Source organism: Myodes glareolus, chromosome 12 (genome assembly GCF_982192425.1).
Source record: "Myodes glareolus chromosome 12, mMyoGla1.1, whole genome shotgun sequence".
In the NCBI taxonomy this organism is placed as follows: domain Eukaryota; kingdom Metazoa; phylum Chordata; class Mammalia; order Rodentia; family Cricetidae; genus Myodes; species Myodes glareolus.
This window is the reverse complement of record NC_142037.1, coordinates 11,221,785-11,236,750: the sequence shown is the minus strand read 5'-3', so window position 1 is coordinate 11,236,750 and position 14,966 is coordinate 11,221,785. Positions and strand designations below refer to the sequence as shown.

Sequence of the window (14,966 nt, the reverse complement as noted above, 5' to 3'; positions counted from 1 at the left end):
GTCGGCCCATCCCAGGCTAGCTGTTCTAGGGAATTATGCCCCACCGTGGTTCATTACTTTACATCTCACTGAGACAAGCACAGTACCATGTGCGTGGTGTCTCTCAGGAAACTCCTAGGCCGAGCCGGGGCGCACCCGCCACTTTCTCGTCCCCCGTCGGCGGGCGAAGGTGTGGTCCGCTCCGCCTTGCTAGACCGGAAGCCGCCGCAGGCTGCGCACGCCTCTCTGCCTGGCTTCCCGAGCCGGGGCCGGGCTGCGCTGCCCGCGAGCCCCGCGTCCGCAACCATGGGTCTCCATGGCGACGGCGGGGCCCCGGCAGCCCGAGCGGGGCTGCGGCGCTCCGGGGGCCTCCGCGGCAGCGTGGCCGTGTTCGCCGCTGTGGCTGCCGTGTTCACCGTCACGCTGCCCCGCTCGCTGCCGGGGGGAGACTCGGGTAAAGTACTCGCAGGCCGCGCTCCTTCCAGCTTCCTGTCCCCATCGCTGGGGCTCAGCGCAGGGTTCCGAGTTCCAGAACTGCCTGCCCTCGTTCCGGTTCTGGATCTCTGGCCTCTTGTGTTCTAGAATTGTCCCGCTTCCGTGGCCTACAGCCATTAAACTTAATTCCTGTCCACTTGCCGCCGATCATTTTTACTTTCCGTTCCTTTTTAGTCCATAATATTACCTACTCAGCCCTTACAGTGTTACAGACGAAAAGACCGACAGTAGTGAACAAACATCCAAAACGTTCTAATGTACTTAGACATGACACGAAGAGTTACTAAATAAACAGTTTTAGTGGCGATGGATTACGGAGGCACTAAGAAAATGTGCCACTAGAGTGGCAGTGTGTAGTGGGACCTTCAGAAGATCAGGAAAAGCCTCCCAGGAAGTTATGATAGTTAGAACCTGACTATTAAGAGGGGAGCTCTTAAACAGGGGGCCGAGTTCAGCTTAAAACACCTCTCTGTGGGAAAAGAAAAGCCTGTCTCACACAGATGAAGACGGGGCATAATTGTTACATATTTGAGTCTAGAAACAAAATTCCTGGTTTATTTTACAGTCAGATCAAGTGACCAGTAATTCCCCAAAATAACCAGCTGTGTTTCAGAATGGTGCCGTAACAATAGTGAATCTATTTCCTGGAGAACCCTTGAGTTCACTATCTGATACGTTCACTCAAATTTGGTGACTGAAGCGGGGTACATTTATCATCTCCCAGCCTGGGGATCAGTAGCTCTCTCACTATGGTGTGGACCGGAGTGGCAGACCTCTTGTCTCTGTTTGGGGGGGGGGCATCTGCTTCTAAACTCTAGTTCTTTGCTGCGTGGCTCTCTCCATAAAATAGCTGATTCCCGTCAAAAGGAAGAGATAGAGCGTTCTGTCTGACATTCTGTCTGTCATTTTGAAACCTAATCCTGGAAGTGATATGCCACTGCCCTGTTTTATTTGAGGGAGTCAGTAAATCTAGACCAGTTCAAAGGGGAGAGGATTACACGGCCAGAAAGCCAGGAGATGGGGATTACCGGGACTGGCTTCAAGATTGCCTGCCACACGAAGAGTCCTTGATGCTCCATTTTCAGGTCGTCTCCTCTTTCGGGTTCCACTGAGCAGTTACTGGGGACTGTGTTTGGGAATGGAGTTACCAGCTTTCCAAGATTAATATTAATAGTGAAGTAGTTTTAGGGTGGCAAGAGGCTTGATCCTGGAGAGTGTTATTTAGAGGTTAGATAACTGTACCCAGTAAAGGATACCTGCAATGGCTTATGGTTGTTGGAGCCACAGACGTAGGATGAGAAGCATAATAACACTGCATTTCCTGTGTGCACACACCGTTCTAAGTGCCTTTTAGGGGTTTTCCCTTCAGCTGCACTAGGAGGTAGGTGCTGTTCTCTTCTTTTGTAGGTGAGTGAAATAAAGCTAACTAAAGTCACAGTGAGTGAGGGTCATCCAAAAAACCTAAGCATGTCGACTCTAGAACGTTCTCTCTTAATGCCGACTCAGAAGAATTTTGGGGCATTGTTAAATTCGCCATCACACATAGTGATAATCTTTTTAAATTGTTGCCTTCTTTCATAATTCTGTATTTCATGTGTTACCAAATGAATAAAGTGGTGTATTCATCAGAGTTAACAGATTTCTTACATGTTCTGATGTTTTATGATCATTTTCGGGACTCATCAGTGAGCTATTTTCAACCATATGCCAATGTGGAAATTTTGTTTAAGCTTACCTTTGATCTTGTTTCTGTGTTGAATATACTTGAATGTTTATGAAATATATATTCTGCCAATAAACAGAACATATCTCAAAACCAAATAAAGCATGTGCTCTTCCTGATGCGTCTTAAGTTTTACTTGGTGGATCGACCACATGTGGCATTGCACTACTAGACATGGTTAGTTCTCATGATCCTTGAGAGAAAGAATTAACTTATAGATGAATTTATATATGTTAAATATAGTGGTTTTAATGGGCAATATATGGGCATATGTACACTTGAAGCATTTACAGACAGCTCTGGGCTTGCACCTAGTTTGCATCTGGGACAGCAAAGCTGTGTGTCTCAAACCGTAATATACTACGAATTGCCCAGCAAGTTTGGTAATGTCAGAAAACCTTCAGTAAGTTTTGTTCTGATACAAATGGCCCTTTAATTTAACTGAGGAAACGCCACTGACAAGGGCTTGAGGAAGCAAGCTCTGGCAGGTGCTGAGTTTAGTACTTCCACTGCCTTCCTGTTTCTCCCCTACAGGAAGAGCATTCCCTTTGCTCTTGACCGTGGATACATTATAGATTTTGAACAGTGGCAGATTTTTGCTTAGATTGAACTTTGCCAAGAATTGATAGAATTTTGTTAAATTCCAAATTTGTCTTTGTAGCAACAGAATTCCGGGGGTAAAAATACAGATTTATTTGTTTATTGTCAAAAAGCAGAGGAATGGTATTAGTGTTAAAGTATAGTTTGGACACAGTCTGGATGGGAGAGAATGGTGACTGAAAGCTGGAGCTTATGGTATACTTTGTCCCACAGATAAAAGCAAAACCAGATCAAAACTGAGCTAAGCCATGGAGTAAAACTAAGATCCTGTCTTTGAGTAGTTACAAAGGAAAGAGTTATACACATTTTTAGACTATAAACAATTTCTCTAAAAGAAGTGTTCAAGATATCAAAAATACTTCAGTTTCTGAGGTGTCAATATCAGTAATTGACCTGAGTAATCAGTATTTGTCTGGTCGCCCTTAGGGGCCTCTGCGAAACAGTCATTGGCTGAAGAAAAAGGCTTCTGAGTAGTAATGATGGCAGTGTGGTATGTCTTCACCTCTGTGTGCTTGGTTTGTGTTTGAGTCTTTGTGGGTAGCCAGAGAGGGCACAGGTGGTGTTTTCTGGGCAGAGTCCTAGGAGGACTATGATGATGTTTTTAGACTTGGTGAGAGAGAGAAATGAAAGCAATTAGCTAGAATATTCTCCTCTGTAGGAAGCTGCTAGAGTTTCCGGCGTGCTCTGTGGAGGAGAGGAAGTGGCTAACTGGCAGAGGATGCTGGGCTGGAGGTGCTTAAGGGAAGGTGTTATTCCTCTGGCAGATTTAGGGAAGGAAGGTGGAGAAATGGTCCAGGTGAGGAGATGAGTGACGAGATGTCAACAAGGCCACCCAGTGGGACGCTGGTGTCCAGATTCGGAGAGCACAGGTAGTGTGGGAACAAGGTTGCCAAAGAGACCTCAGAGCCATTAGGCTTGACTCTCCAAGCCCTTATTCTTGCTAAGATAGCTGGATTTAATTACTAACAGCAGCCATTGAGAAATTATAGACTAGGGATAGGATCCAGCTTCCTGGTTTTGTATAATTTGGGGGAAGGACATTTCAGGCAAGAATAGTTTGGGAACAAAGACACATTGAAGTAGATAGTTAAGTCTTGCTGTAGTCCAGGCCAGGGAAGGTGGAGGTCTACTTTGTAACTAGGACAGTAGAAATTAAAGGCAGAGTTGGTATCTTTTGAGGAACAGAACACGTACACTAGTGCCTTTCCTAATGAGCAGAAGTAACCACAAGTCCCTATTCCAGACCGCGCTGTGCTGCTGTGCCTAGTCAGCAGTCAGATGTGCTCTAGGTACAGTAGCAGATGTCGGGTTACTGTGCTGTAAGCTTAGAAAGAATCACTCTTACTAAGGAGCTACATGTAAAGAAGACAATGATGTAGTGCTTTAAAACCCTAGCTTGTGAGAGAGCTCACCAAAACAGTGCAGACTGTTTAAAGAGACATAAGTTAATGTAGACAAGGTATCCAAATGCCAGCATTCGGGTAACACGGCACATTTGACAATGTCCAAACCTCAAGCTTCTGCACACATTTTATCAGACACCTGATCTTTGTTGTTGTTGTTGTTGTTGTTGTTAGGAGGGGACAATCTCACCAGGTTGCCTATACTGGCCTTGGGTTTATGGTAATCCTCCTGCCTCTGCCTCAGGCCCAAACCATTGTCATCCCTCTTCATGATTACATGTTTAGAAGCCATGCCATGTTCTGGAAAGACCACAGTGTATCACATTCATGCTTTGTCCACGTGTTTGTATATTTGCAAGGAAATAGAGTTTTCAGGAAGGAAAAATGATTTTTTTTCATGAGAATTCACCTGTATTTCCACTGACCAGTTACTTAAAGCTATTGAAGATAGTTTGTTAATAAGACCTAAGGGAGAAAGGACTCTTAGACTGTTTCATGCTGCTAAATCTCCCCAGATTTACAGTTTTATCCAGTCAAATTAATGCAAAACCCCAATGCAAGCATCCGGATTTTGGAAACTTTGGAGGAGTGTCATTCTGTAATAGTAATTATTGGTTTTACATTATTTTTTCACAGGGGAACTGATCACAGCCGCACATGAGCTTGGAGTAAGTATTAGTTTTATTGTTTAATCAATGCTCTCATTAACAGTTTTAGGAATTAAGAAAGTTTAATTAAGCATGGAATAAAGTAGATTAATTTATTTTCAAGCCCTAGTTTTTAGTAACTTATAAGTACAGTACATGACAATTTACTTTAAGTTTTAAATCCAATTAACAGAAATTATAAAGCAAAGCCTTTACTATATATACAGTAGCTGGCTTATTATCATCCCAAATTTTGTATAAGCTGTGGAGAATAAATCGGGTTAACAATTTTAATAAGTTTATTATTTAATAAACTTTATTATGGTGTGTGATCCCTTTAGTCAAGACCTTACAACTGTCAGCATGGTGGTAATCCGATAGCAGTGTGGTCTTTCAACTCTCACCAAGACAATGTTTCAGGACCTGCCTGCTGTCAGTAACTTTTTCAGTGACCCGAATGTACTGCAAACCTAGAGCACAGACTCCTTAAGAACTGGCAGTAGGATATGTCCCCCTCTCTTTAGGTGGTGGACCATGCGATAGGCACACCAGATCCACTGAAGAAAATAGCTGTACTGGCACAGGAAGATGATAATAGGAAGCCACGATTCAGACCTTTGGTCATGGGGCATAGTTCTCATGCTCGCCTGAGAACAGAGCTCCTTTTCCCTTACAGCCAGTGTGACATCTTCCCAGATGAAAGCGTCTGATGTTGCCTCTATTTTCCATAGGTTGCCCATCCTCCTGGCTACCCTTTGTTCACGCTGGTGGCTAGCCTGGCCATCACACTCTTCCCATTTGGTTCTGTTGCCTACCGCGTCAATCTTCTCTGCGGCTTATTTGGAGCGGTGGCTGCTTCGCTCCTTTTTTTCACCGTTTTCAGGTAAAGTAGTTGATTAGTTAATTTTGAGAATTAGAGACGTGGGTTCCCCATGGCCAGTTACATGCTTTCGTAACATCTTTTGTTGCTTGAGTGGCTTCCCTTAAGTCACATTAGTTCACTCTATGATGGGAATTTCATAAGCCTTAAATGTTTACACAGTTGGCGCTGCTTTGTACAGTGGGCTGAAGGTGTCACCTGTCCGTTGTCATAGTTCTCTGGTCAGGCAGGACTAATGAGGACTGTCATTTTACAAAGAAGAGGGTGGGCTGACTTAACTCAGCGAAGCAAAGCTTGTCTTTTGTAGATGGTAAATTCACTTAATTACCCACCATCCTGCAGATGGGCAGCTGCCTCTCAGGCTGGGCCTGAGACCTGATTATATTCTAAATACGAGCGTATTGTATGCTGATGGACACCGGGCTGTCACATTTGGGGTGTGGCTTTAGTGCGGTTTCACGCTGTCCCACTATAGCCCTAGGCGAGGAAGACACACTAGATCCACCGACTGGTGATGGAGTCGGTCCTGGTGGGAAGCTACTGTGTTTTCAGTAGACTGGTCACTGGTTTAGGACATGGGTGAGCTCTTTTGTCTCCGTTCTTAACTTAGTCTATTTCCGAAGAGCACAACACCAAAAAATACAAACTGTACTTTGTAGAAAAATGGGAAAAAGCAAAATCCTGTATCCAAAAGCTTTTGCAAGCTTTTCTTAAGTAAAAATAAATTATGTAAATGTAGTATAATTTGAGTAGATTCCATTTCCAAAGTTAATTTTACCAACTACCATTTTTGGTATAATAGTCATAGTATTGCTCTTTAAATTCTTTCTAAGCTTCTTTTGAATCACTTACAGAAGTGGAAAGACTAACATAATAACTCGAAATTTACTTTTAAATCTATTTGTGGAAAGAATTCAGAATCAACTATTATAGTTTTGACAATTTACTAAATTTTATCCATACCACTCGATGGTTTCTATTTAATTACATATTTTCATTGATAGTCAATCCTTTAATAGTCAGTGTTGAAAACAAGGGCCTTGCCTGGGCTACTTATTGTTATGAATGTCTTTTCTAAAAGCTTGGAATAATTTTGATTAAAACTGTTTCTTCTGAATCTTCTATGACTAAATATCTGCCAGTTTCCATTAAGAGAAAAACTTATTTTTTTATTTCTAAATATCTGGGTTGAAATTTGGAACTTAACCTGTTCAATATTGAAGATTTGAATTATTAACGTTCACAAGAAACTTTAAAATAGTCACTCCAGTGCTATGAATTGTGTACACGTGCTCATTCTGAGGCTGGTAAGGCCATCGGTGTTCTGAAACTTCATTTTCTCAAATATTGTTGATGGCATTCCACAGAGAGCTACTATTTTTAAAAATCATATAAAAATCTCTTGCAAATCCAAATAGTTTTAGACAATAATTTTCCTTTAGTTATCCAGTTTAAAAAATAGGTTTTATTGCTGATTGTGCTTGATTATGTGAGTTTTAGATGCGCACATTGACATGTGACTGATTTCTTACAGCACGGATGGCAATCATCTCACTTGCTGATGCTGTGAATCAGAGTTCTAATACTACTAAAATGGCTATGTACATGGTCTTACTAATATAGCGCTTCAGAAAAGTTATTTTCTCCCTGAGAAAGAATCTAACAGCATTATTGCTCACGTGCACTTTAATATGAAATTACTTCATTATTTTCAATACAAATAACTGACAAGGTACATGTCCTTTGGGAACAACCCAGTTCAAGTGGCAAATCTGTTTTGTCAAACAATAGACACCCTTCAGAAAGGAGAAGCCATCTCTATGGTAATAGGACTAACAGTAGCCTATTGATTGAGTGGAAGAAGACATTATACAATGTCAGCTGGCTTGTTACAATTTCATTTGTTGTGTGACCTGAACTTGACCTCTGAAACCTTCTTCTGTGAATGTAAACCCAGCAGCAGGCGAGCTTGGTGTAGCCGTGACAGTGGTGGCTTTCCCAGCCCTGGCCTACAGTAATATATTCCTGTACGGCTGCCTCCTTGCTCAGTTTGTTTAGGAGACATTGCGCGGCTTTGTTCGTTTACAGACCAAATCATCTTTCCATTTCGGTGTTGAAGCAGCTTGGTTCTTTCTTTCTCCCATCACTTAGAGCATTACTGCACATGTAGGGTTAGAGCTGACTGGTGTGCAGTAAATTAATTCTTTTTCAGGTAATTGTGCACATAGCATTCACTGTATTTAGCTCTCGGGATGGACATAAAGACCTTCTGTACCTTTTAAACAAAGATTGTGTTTCAGAAGCAAATTTCTGTTTAAATGTGTTGATGTGAAAAACTCCATTTCTTTCAGTAAACATGACTTAGATTGAAAGAACAACTTATTCATTGCTTCCAATTACTATGTAATTTTTACTTTTCTTGTGTCCTCTTGCATTTAAAAGCTGTAAGATGTCATTAACACTACACTTTTTGTCAGTCTCATAATGTTGGCAGGAACTCCGTTTTACTTGATTTGCTCTGATGCAGAAAGCATCTGAGTGAGCTAGCACACAAAAAGCAGTGTGTGTTACTGAGCTGACATGGAAGGGTGTGGCTCTCTGGAACAGTGTTTCCTCTGGGACGGTGAGCGCTTGCGTTTGTTAGAGGAGCTAATTTTTCATTTCTGTGAGATAATACTCAGTTCATCCCTCTATCTTTATGTTAAGGCTTTGGAATTAAGTTAGTGTTTTAAAAGAGCAACTATTCTTCATTAAAGGCCACTGAAGTAAATCATTTTAAAATTTGATAGTATGTAATTTAAAGTATTCTTATTGGTAATTCATAGATGCTATACATAAAATTTTAAGAAGTTATAGGTAATTGAAATCATAAATATGAATACCATCTAACTTTGCTGACTATTTGAATTTCAAAGTTCTCTTCCAGGAAGCGTCAGACTAGATCCTATTGTAGTGAGTCAGGAAGAATGCTGAGGTCGCAGTCAACTGTCTAGGTCATGTGCTGCTGTCACTTAAAGAGGAGAGAGCACACTGGCAGCAGCGTATAAACGCGCTGTACCTCAGGAAGGGTTAGCTGTTTACAGTCTCCGGGGAGGGCCCATCTTATATCATTTGGTAGAGGAGGTACAAGGTAGGAAATACATTCTTGATAGCCTTGAAAGTCAGCAAAGGAGGATGAGGACGAGGAGGCTTTCCAACTGTCCACGCCCCAGTGTTTATTAGGCACCCAATGAGAACTGAAAACAAAGCTCACTGTTTTCACCCAGTAAATAAGCAGATTCTCAGGAGTTCTGAAAGTCCCTGCTCTGACTGTTAGCACTGTGTGATAGGAAGCCAGGTCTCTCAGGGCCAAATGTGCAGACTGTGTGTGTCTATAATCAGTGGTGTGTTAGAACTACAGAGAAATTGCCATCAATTGCAGCAATAACAGTTGAATATCTTCTGACAGGTTATTTTGTGTCCATGTTTTATGCATGGACTTTTTTCTTTTTTATATTATGTGTTTCTAAACATTAATTCACTGCTAAAAATTAATTTGATTATGGTTCTGAAAGTGCTTATTCTGAGCTGCTGTTCTTACAGTTCCCATTAAGATTCCACTCAATAAAGAATAAAACATTAAAATGCCATACCTTGGAGAATGCGGAATCTCCTGCTTAAGGGACATTTGGATTTTCCAGCTCAAGAGTGTTTTAGATTATTGCCAGAGAGAATAATGGGAAGTGCTTCCTAATTTCCGAAGTAACCGTGCATAAGTAACAAGTCGTCACGAGCTTTCGTACTGAAGAAGAATGGGAAGTACCAGGCATTCATTGCCATTCAGGGTGATATCTGTCTTGATCCCTGGTTAATTGATCATATATTTTTCTCATACTTGTATTAAAATTGCATAGACTCAGGCTGGTTAAGCATATTAAGAGCCTGGTTCATTTGCATTTTCTTATAAGTTGAGGGACATATTAGGCTCAAATAGCAGTGCTTCATTTTGAAGGGAGAAAAGCAGGGCAAAACTCTTTTAAGACTGTAGAGTCTTTTCTGACAGCTAGTCAGAGTTAGAATTAGTTCAAGGAGATGTTAATAATGCACTGCCTGGCCTAATCCCTTTGATATCACCAGGTACCCTCCTGTTCATGGGTTAATTGCTTTAAAAGCGAAGGCAATATTCTGAGCGGTGGGCCGCTTCACCTTTTCACAGCTGTTACCATTGAGTGACAACTAAATCCCATGTGTAAGATGAGGAAGAGCTCAATCTCCAATTGGGAGAAAATTTATGTAAACCGCAATCCCTTCAGAATGTGCGGAAGTCATAGACTTTCTTGATTTACTCTGCTTTTCCCAGAAAGCTCTATTGTTCACTTTCCTAAGTCCCATCAACCCTTTGTAGCAGAATATCACAGCGGCAGCAGATAGCTTGAAATATATAAATGCTATCATAGCTCTGATTAATAGCAGTGCTTATGAGTCAAGCCTGATAACAGTGCAGCTCTCCACTCAATTTCAGATACTGCTAATGGAATCTGTCTTCTCCAATTGTAATATGAGAAGGCCTAATTTGCCATGGAGCTTGGAGCTGTCACCAGTAGGGGATTGTGGGGTCAGATGGGAGCTGCCAGGTTTTTGCCCTGCAGCTTGTATCTCTCACTTTGAATAGAGCAGCCCCCTGCCTGCCAGTTAGCTGATAGGCCGCCGTGGGGCTTATGCCACTGTGTACAATAGGCAAGGGCTACATAGGCTGACTTCATAATTGTGAAGCCAGCTCATATTTCCACAGCTACTGTGCTGCATAATTTCTAATAAGTGGTTTTAACAAATGTCAGATTATGAAAAGTTTCCTCAATTACAAAAACTTATAAAACATTTAAATTGCTAAATCTGTTTCCTGCCGAGATTCTTGCTACTGGAACTAGTCATCAGTTATTACTGCTTGACTAATAAATTTACATAGTTCTTAAAATTATAAATAATGACAACTTATAACTCACATGGACTCGCGGCTTCTCAACCTCATATAGATGACGGCCTGAACGCATTGACGATTAAAATGCACTTCACAACTTTGGGTAATTCACCTGCCTCATCTTCAGTTTCTTGTTTTTCATGTTTCCTGGTGTTGCTGACGAGAATAGCTTAATACCCTCCTTTTGTTGCTTTTGATTATGTGGATGTTTTGTGTTTACTTCCTACACTGTAATGTCTTAACAGTGTGAAAATGAGGCCACATCTGCACTTTCAGTTGAAAGGACTCTGGGCGTTGAGTTAGATGCCTTGGCCTGTGCCTTTGACAGTAATGTGCTGGAATATTCTTGGAGCCAGTTTCAGTTCTACTGCTGATGCCAAGTACGCTGTCGAGACTGAGTAGCAAGCTCATCTCAAGGTCTTACATGTTCGCAAACAAAACCAACTGTAATTTAACCGGGTCACTATTTTGAACTAGGTGGCACCTCAGAGGGTTTGCCTCTCACTGTACAAGTTCCTAGACATACACGAGGCAATGGGACACCAAAGATTTCTTCCAGATAATTCAGGACATACACGAGGCAATGGGACACCACAGACTTCTTCTAGATAGTTCAGGTATGAGATGGAGAAGTGCAACAAAATGAATTGTTTTGGATTTTATTTCATAGCTTTATTGTATAGCTTTATTTTAGTTGATTGTTTCTGAAAAAAACATTTTGTGGGGCTGAGGAGGCATGCACATGCCACAGTGCGGCTGTGGAGGTCAGAGAACAGCTTGAGGGTTCTCTGCCTTCACCATGTAGGTCCTGGGGCTCAAACTCGGGTCTTCAGGCTTGGCACCAAGCCTCTACCTGCTGAACCATCTTGCTGACCTGTAAATATCAATTCTCATGGAAATTGATTTGTTACATTTATTGATGGACGCTGTTCATAGCCTTACTCCTTCCATTTAGTTGTGCTAGTTTTTTGTAGTTGTTTCTTTTTGAAAGCTTTAAAAGTCCCTCCCCTTTGATACGGCTTTAAATCGTGAAATCACGTGGCAGTTTTCCTTTCAGAGCGTCTGTAGTTAGTGCAGGCAGAAGCAGCAGTCTTGATCGACTCTCATGAAGTGAAAGTAGCCAAGGTGTGACCTTCTCAGGTGTGACCTTCTCGGGTGTGACCTTCTCGGGTGTGACCTTCTCGGGTGTGACCTTCTCGGGTGTGACCTTCTCGGGTGTGACAACAAGATTATAAAATGCAGGAGAAGGACTTACTGGTAAATTTGTTAAAGATGGGAGGATTGTAACTCCTGAGGCCCAGCGATGGCGGCTAACAAGCTACAGCTTGAATATACCGTGTCCTCAGTTGCTGGGTTTTGTTCATGAGATCTGAACTTGGAAATGAGAAGACTTAGACCCCCTACTCTCATCTGACTACTGACTAGAACTTTAGATGCCCCGAGTATTTGCTACAAGAATGCTGAGTGACACCGGAAGAAAGAAGTGTAACAGTACTAAGAGCTTTGTTGCCAGAGTCCTGGTGTGACTGTTCTCACATAGGCTGGAGAGAGGAACGCTGTGATGTCGGTTATGTGACCCAGCCGGAGAGAGCGTGGAGGGTAAGACTGGTGCGCATGCAGTTGGTCACATCCGCTTTAGCGCGCCCTTGCTCTAGTCCACTGTGCTTTAGTTATCAGTAGGAAGTGACACGGAGAGCAATCTAGTTACCACTAGTGCTCGCCTGCTGCTTCATGGCCTGTCTGCCTCCGTTCTACGTACCGCAAGTGGGGGAGAGGACTGTGGATGAAGGCTGGTGCGCCCCAGTGGAGTTCTTTGTATGCAAGTAACACTGAAGTCAAACACATCCGGGGATTTATGAGGCCACTGAGTGTGTGTTTGGGACGAATCTCAGGTTTCTAGTATTTGCCTCCTGATGGAGGGTTAGACAAATATGTGACTATACATGAAAATCATGTGCCATGTAGTGGAAAGTTTGCACATAATAGCAAACCTGTGTCAGTGGTGTAAATTGTAACCTGGTTTATCCGTCGTCTCAGCAGATGGGTACTTTCCTATCAGTGAGAAAACGGCTACACAATCAGCAGCTTTCTTAGGAACCCTCTCTGGAGATGTTGTGGACCAAAACAAAGCGGTTATGCTTTAGCCAAAGAATTATGATGCTCACACTTATTATGATGGACTTCTTAACACCGTCACAGCTGCTGCACCTCAGTGGAGCATTCTGCTATTGCATTACTCAGTGAAACTGAAGAGGCTTGAGCATCCTTCCCATACCCTCGTGCCCGTCTGCTCTACAGTACCACCGTGTTCTCCTGAATGTGAACACGTGGATTTTAGTGGTAACCCAAGCAAAAGACAGTCAGAAATATTCATTTACTACAACTATATCACATATTTATGCATAGAATGTTTATAAAAAATAAAACAAACTGGGCCTAACAGTGCAGGCCTATAATCAGGAGGATGGGGTAGGAATACAGCAAATCCAAGGCCTCTCTGAGATATACAGTAAGTTCAAGGCTTGTCTGGGAACTTAAAGAGACCTCATCCCCCAAAATAAAAAATTGCAGAAGCCTGGGTGTGTATCTCAGTATGTACAAGAACCTTGAGTTCAATCCCCAGTAAACACACACGATAGATAGAGAGAGAGAGAGAGAGAGAGAGAGAGAGAGAGAGAGAGAGAGAAAGATAGATAGAATGGGAAGGGAGGGGAAGGAAAGCAGGCAGTCAGGCAGACAGACAGGCAGAATTTAAAGAGAGCTGAACTTATCACTCAGTAGGGGTTCCAACCCCAGTACTATAAAAATAAAACAAAACATGCCGGGCGATGGTGGTGCGTGCCTTTAATCCCAGTACTCGGAAGGCAGAAGCAGGTGGATCTCTGGGAGTTCGAGGCCAGCCTGGTCTACAAGAGCTAGTTCCAGGACAGGCACCAAAGCTACAGGGAAACCTTCTCTCAAAAAAAATAAAAATAAAAATAAAACAAAACATACTTTGTGATTTGAATCCAATATGTTAAATCATCTGTATCTTTGTTTTTCTGTAATTATTAATGTGAGACCTAAGTATACCTCTTCAGCAGTATAAAAATTTGGTTTTGGTTATTGATACTTGGCTACCCTTTACAACGCAGTAGTTGTATTATTTAAATTATCAAAATGTGTGATTTTAGTATGGCTCACCAGGCTTACCTTTCTGTAAGTTATAGTAAATTCTAAGAATGGGAGTTCATTTGAGGTAATCTCTTCTTTGACTTAACATTATAAAAAAACTGGACTAAGAAAGGAAAGCAGTTTTTCATACTATAGTTGACTCATCACAAACTGTTCTTACGTTAGAATGGAAACAGTGTCTGTAGATGTTTTCTCTGTCTTGGCTCAGTACAGCCTCTCTTTAACTTCTTTCTCTCCTGGTTACTATTGGTGTGATCAAGCACTATAAATCAATCATACATTTTTGTATGCCTTTTAATTTTTACTAAATTTTAATTTCAAGATTCAACTTTAGCAGATAATTAACTCTTTATTTGCTTTTTGTAAAGATTACTTATATAGGTTTGTTCAAGAAAATAAAAGAAATTTTGAGATAGGGTTCGTGGATTGCCAAGTGAAAACGCAATGGAGCTTGTGTGTGTGTGTGTGTGTGTACGCGCGTGTATGTGTGCGCATGTGTTTTACTAAGTGTTTGAGTGCTTTTCCCGCATGTATGTGTGTGCACCACTTGCATGTAGTGCCTGTGGAGGCCAGAAGAGGGCGCTGGGTGCCCTAGAGCTAGGGTTAAAGTTGTTAGCTCCCATGTGGGCGCTAGGAATCAAACCCATGTCCTCTGGAAGAGCAGCCGTGCCTCTAACCACTGAGACACTTCTCCAGCCCTACAGTGGGGCTTTTGGTTAAGTCATTTTTATAATTTTTAATCAACAGACTTAGTCTATGGATTGGTGAGAATTGTTTTGTCTTATTTAGGGAGATAGTTCTAGTTTATATGCCAAATAGACTTTATGGATAGCTACATGACAGCTTGTTTTATGGGCTTGGATCAATAATTTCATTTAAAAGTCATATTGAAATATTAATATCAGATTAGATATCCTCCCTCCTTTCTCTTTGGTTTGATTTTGAGAGAAGCCCAGACTGACTGAACTTGCTTTCCTCCTCTTCAGCCTACCACGTGCTGGGGTCACAGCTGTGCACCTTCATGCCCAGTCCCCCCATTGGTGTTGGAGAGGAAGCCTTCTTAGCAAGACATTAGGGCTGTTACTCTGTGGAGCAGTTATATGTAGGA

General features: G+C 41.9%; 1 protein-coding gene across 1 annotated transcript in view; it reads left to right on the top strand.

Annotated features, from left to right (window-relative positions):
- The first annotated feature begins 247 nt into the window (after positions 1-247).
- The window catches only part of Tmem260 (transmembrane protein 260), a 64,104-nt gene continuing 49,385 nt past the window's right edge, over positions 248-14,966 (top strand). Inside the window, exons 1-3 of the mRNA XM_048429979.3 lie at positions 248-433; positions 4,837-4,868; positions 5,579-5,730. Coding sequence (XP_048285936.3) covers positions 286-433; positions 4,837-4,868; positions 5,579-5,730 — 332 coding nt within the window. The 5' untranslated portion in view covers positions 248-285. The remainder of the gene's footprint in view (positions 434-4,836; positions 4,869-5,578; positions 5,731-14,966) is intronic.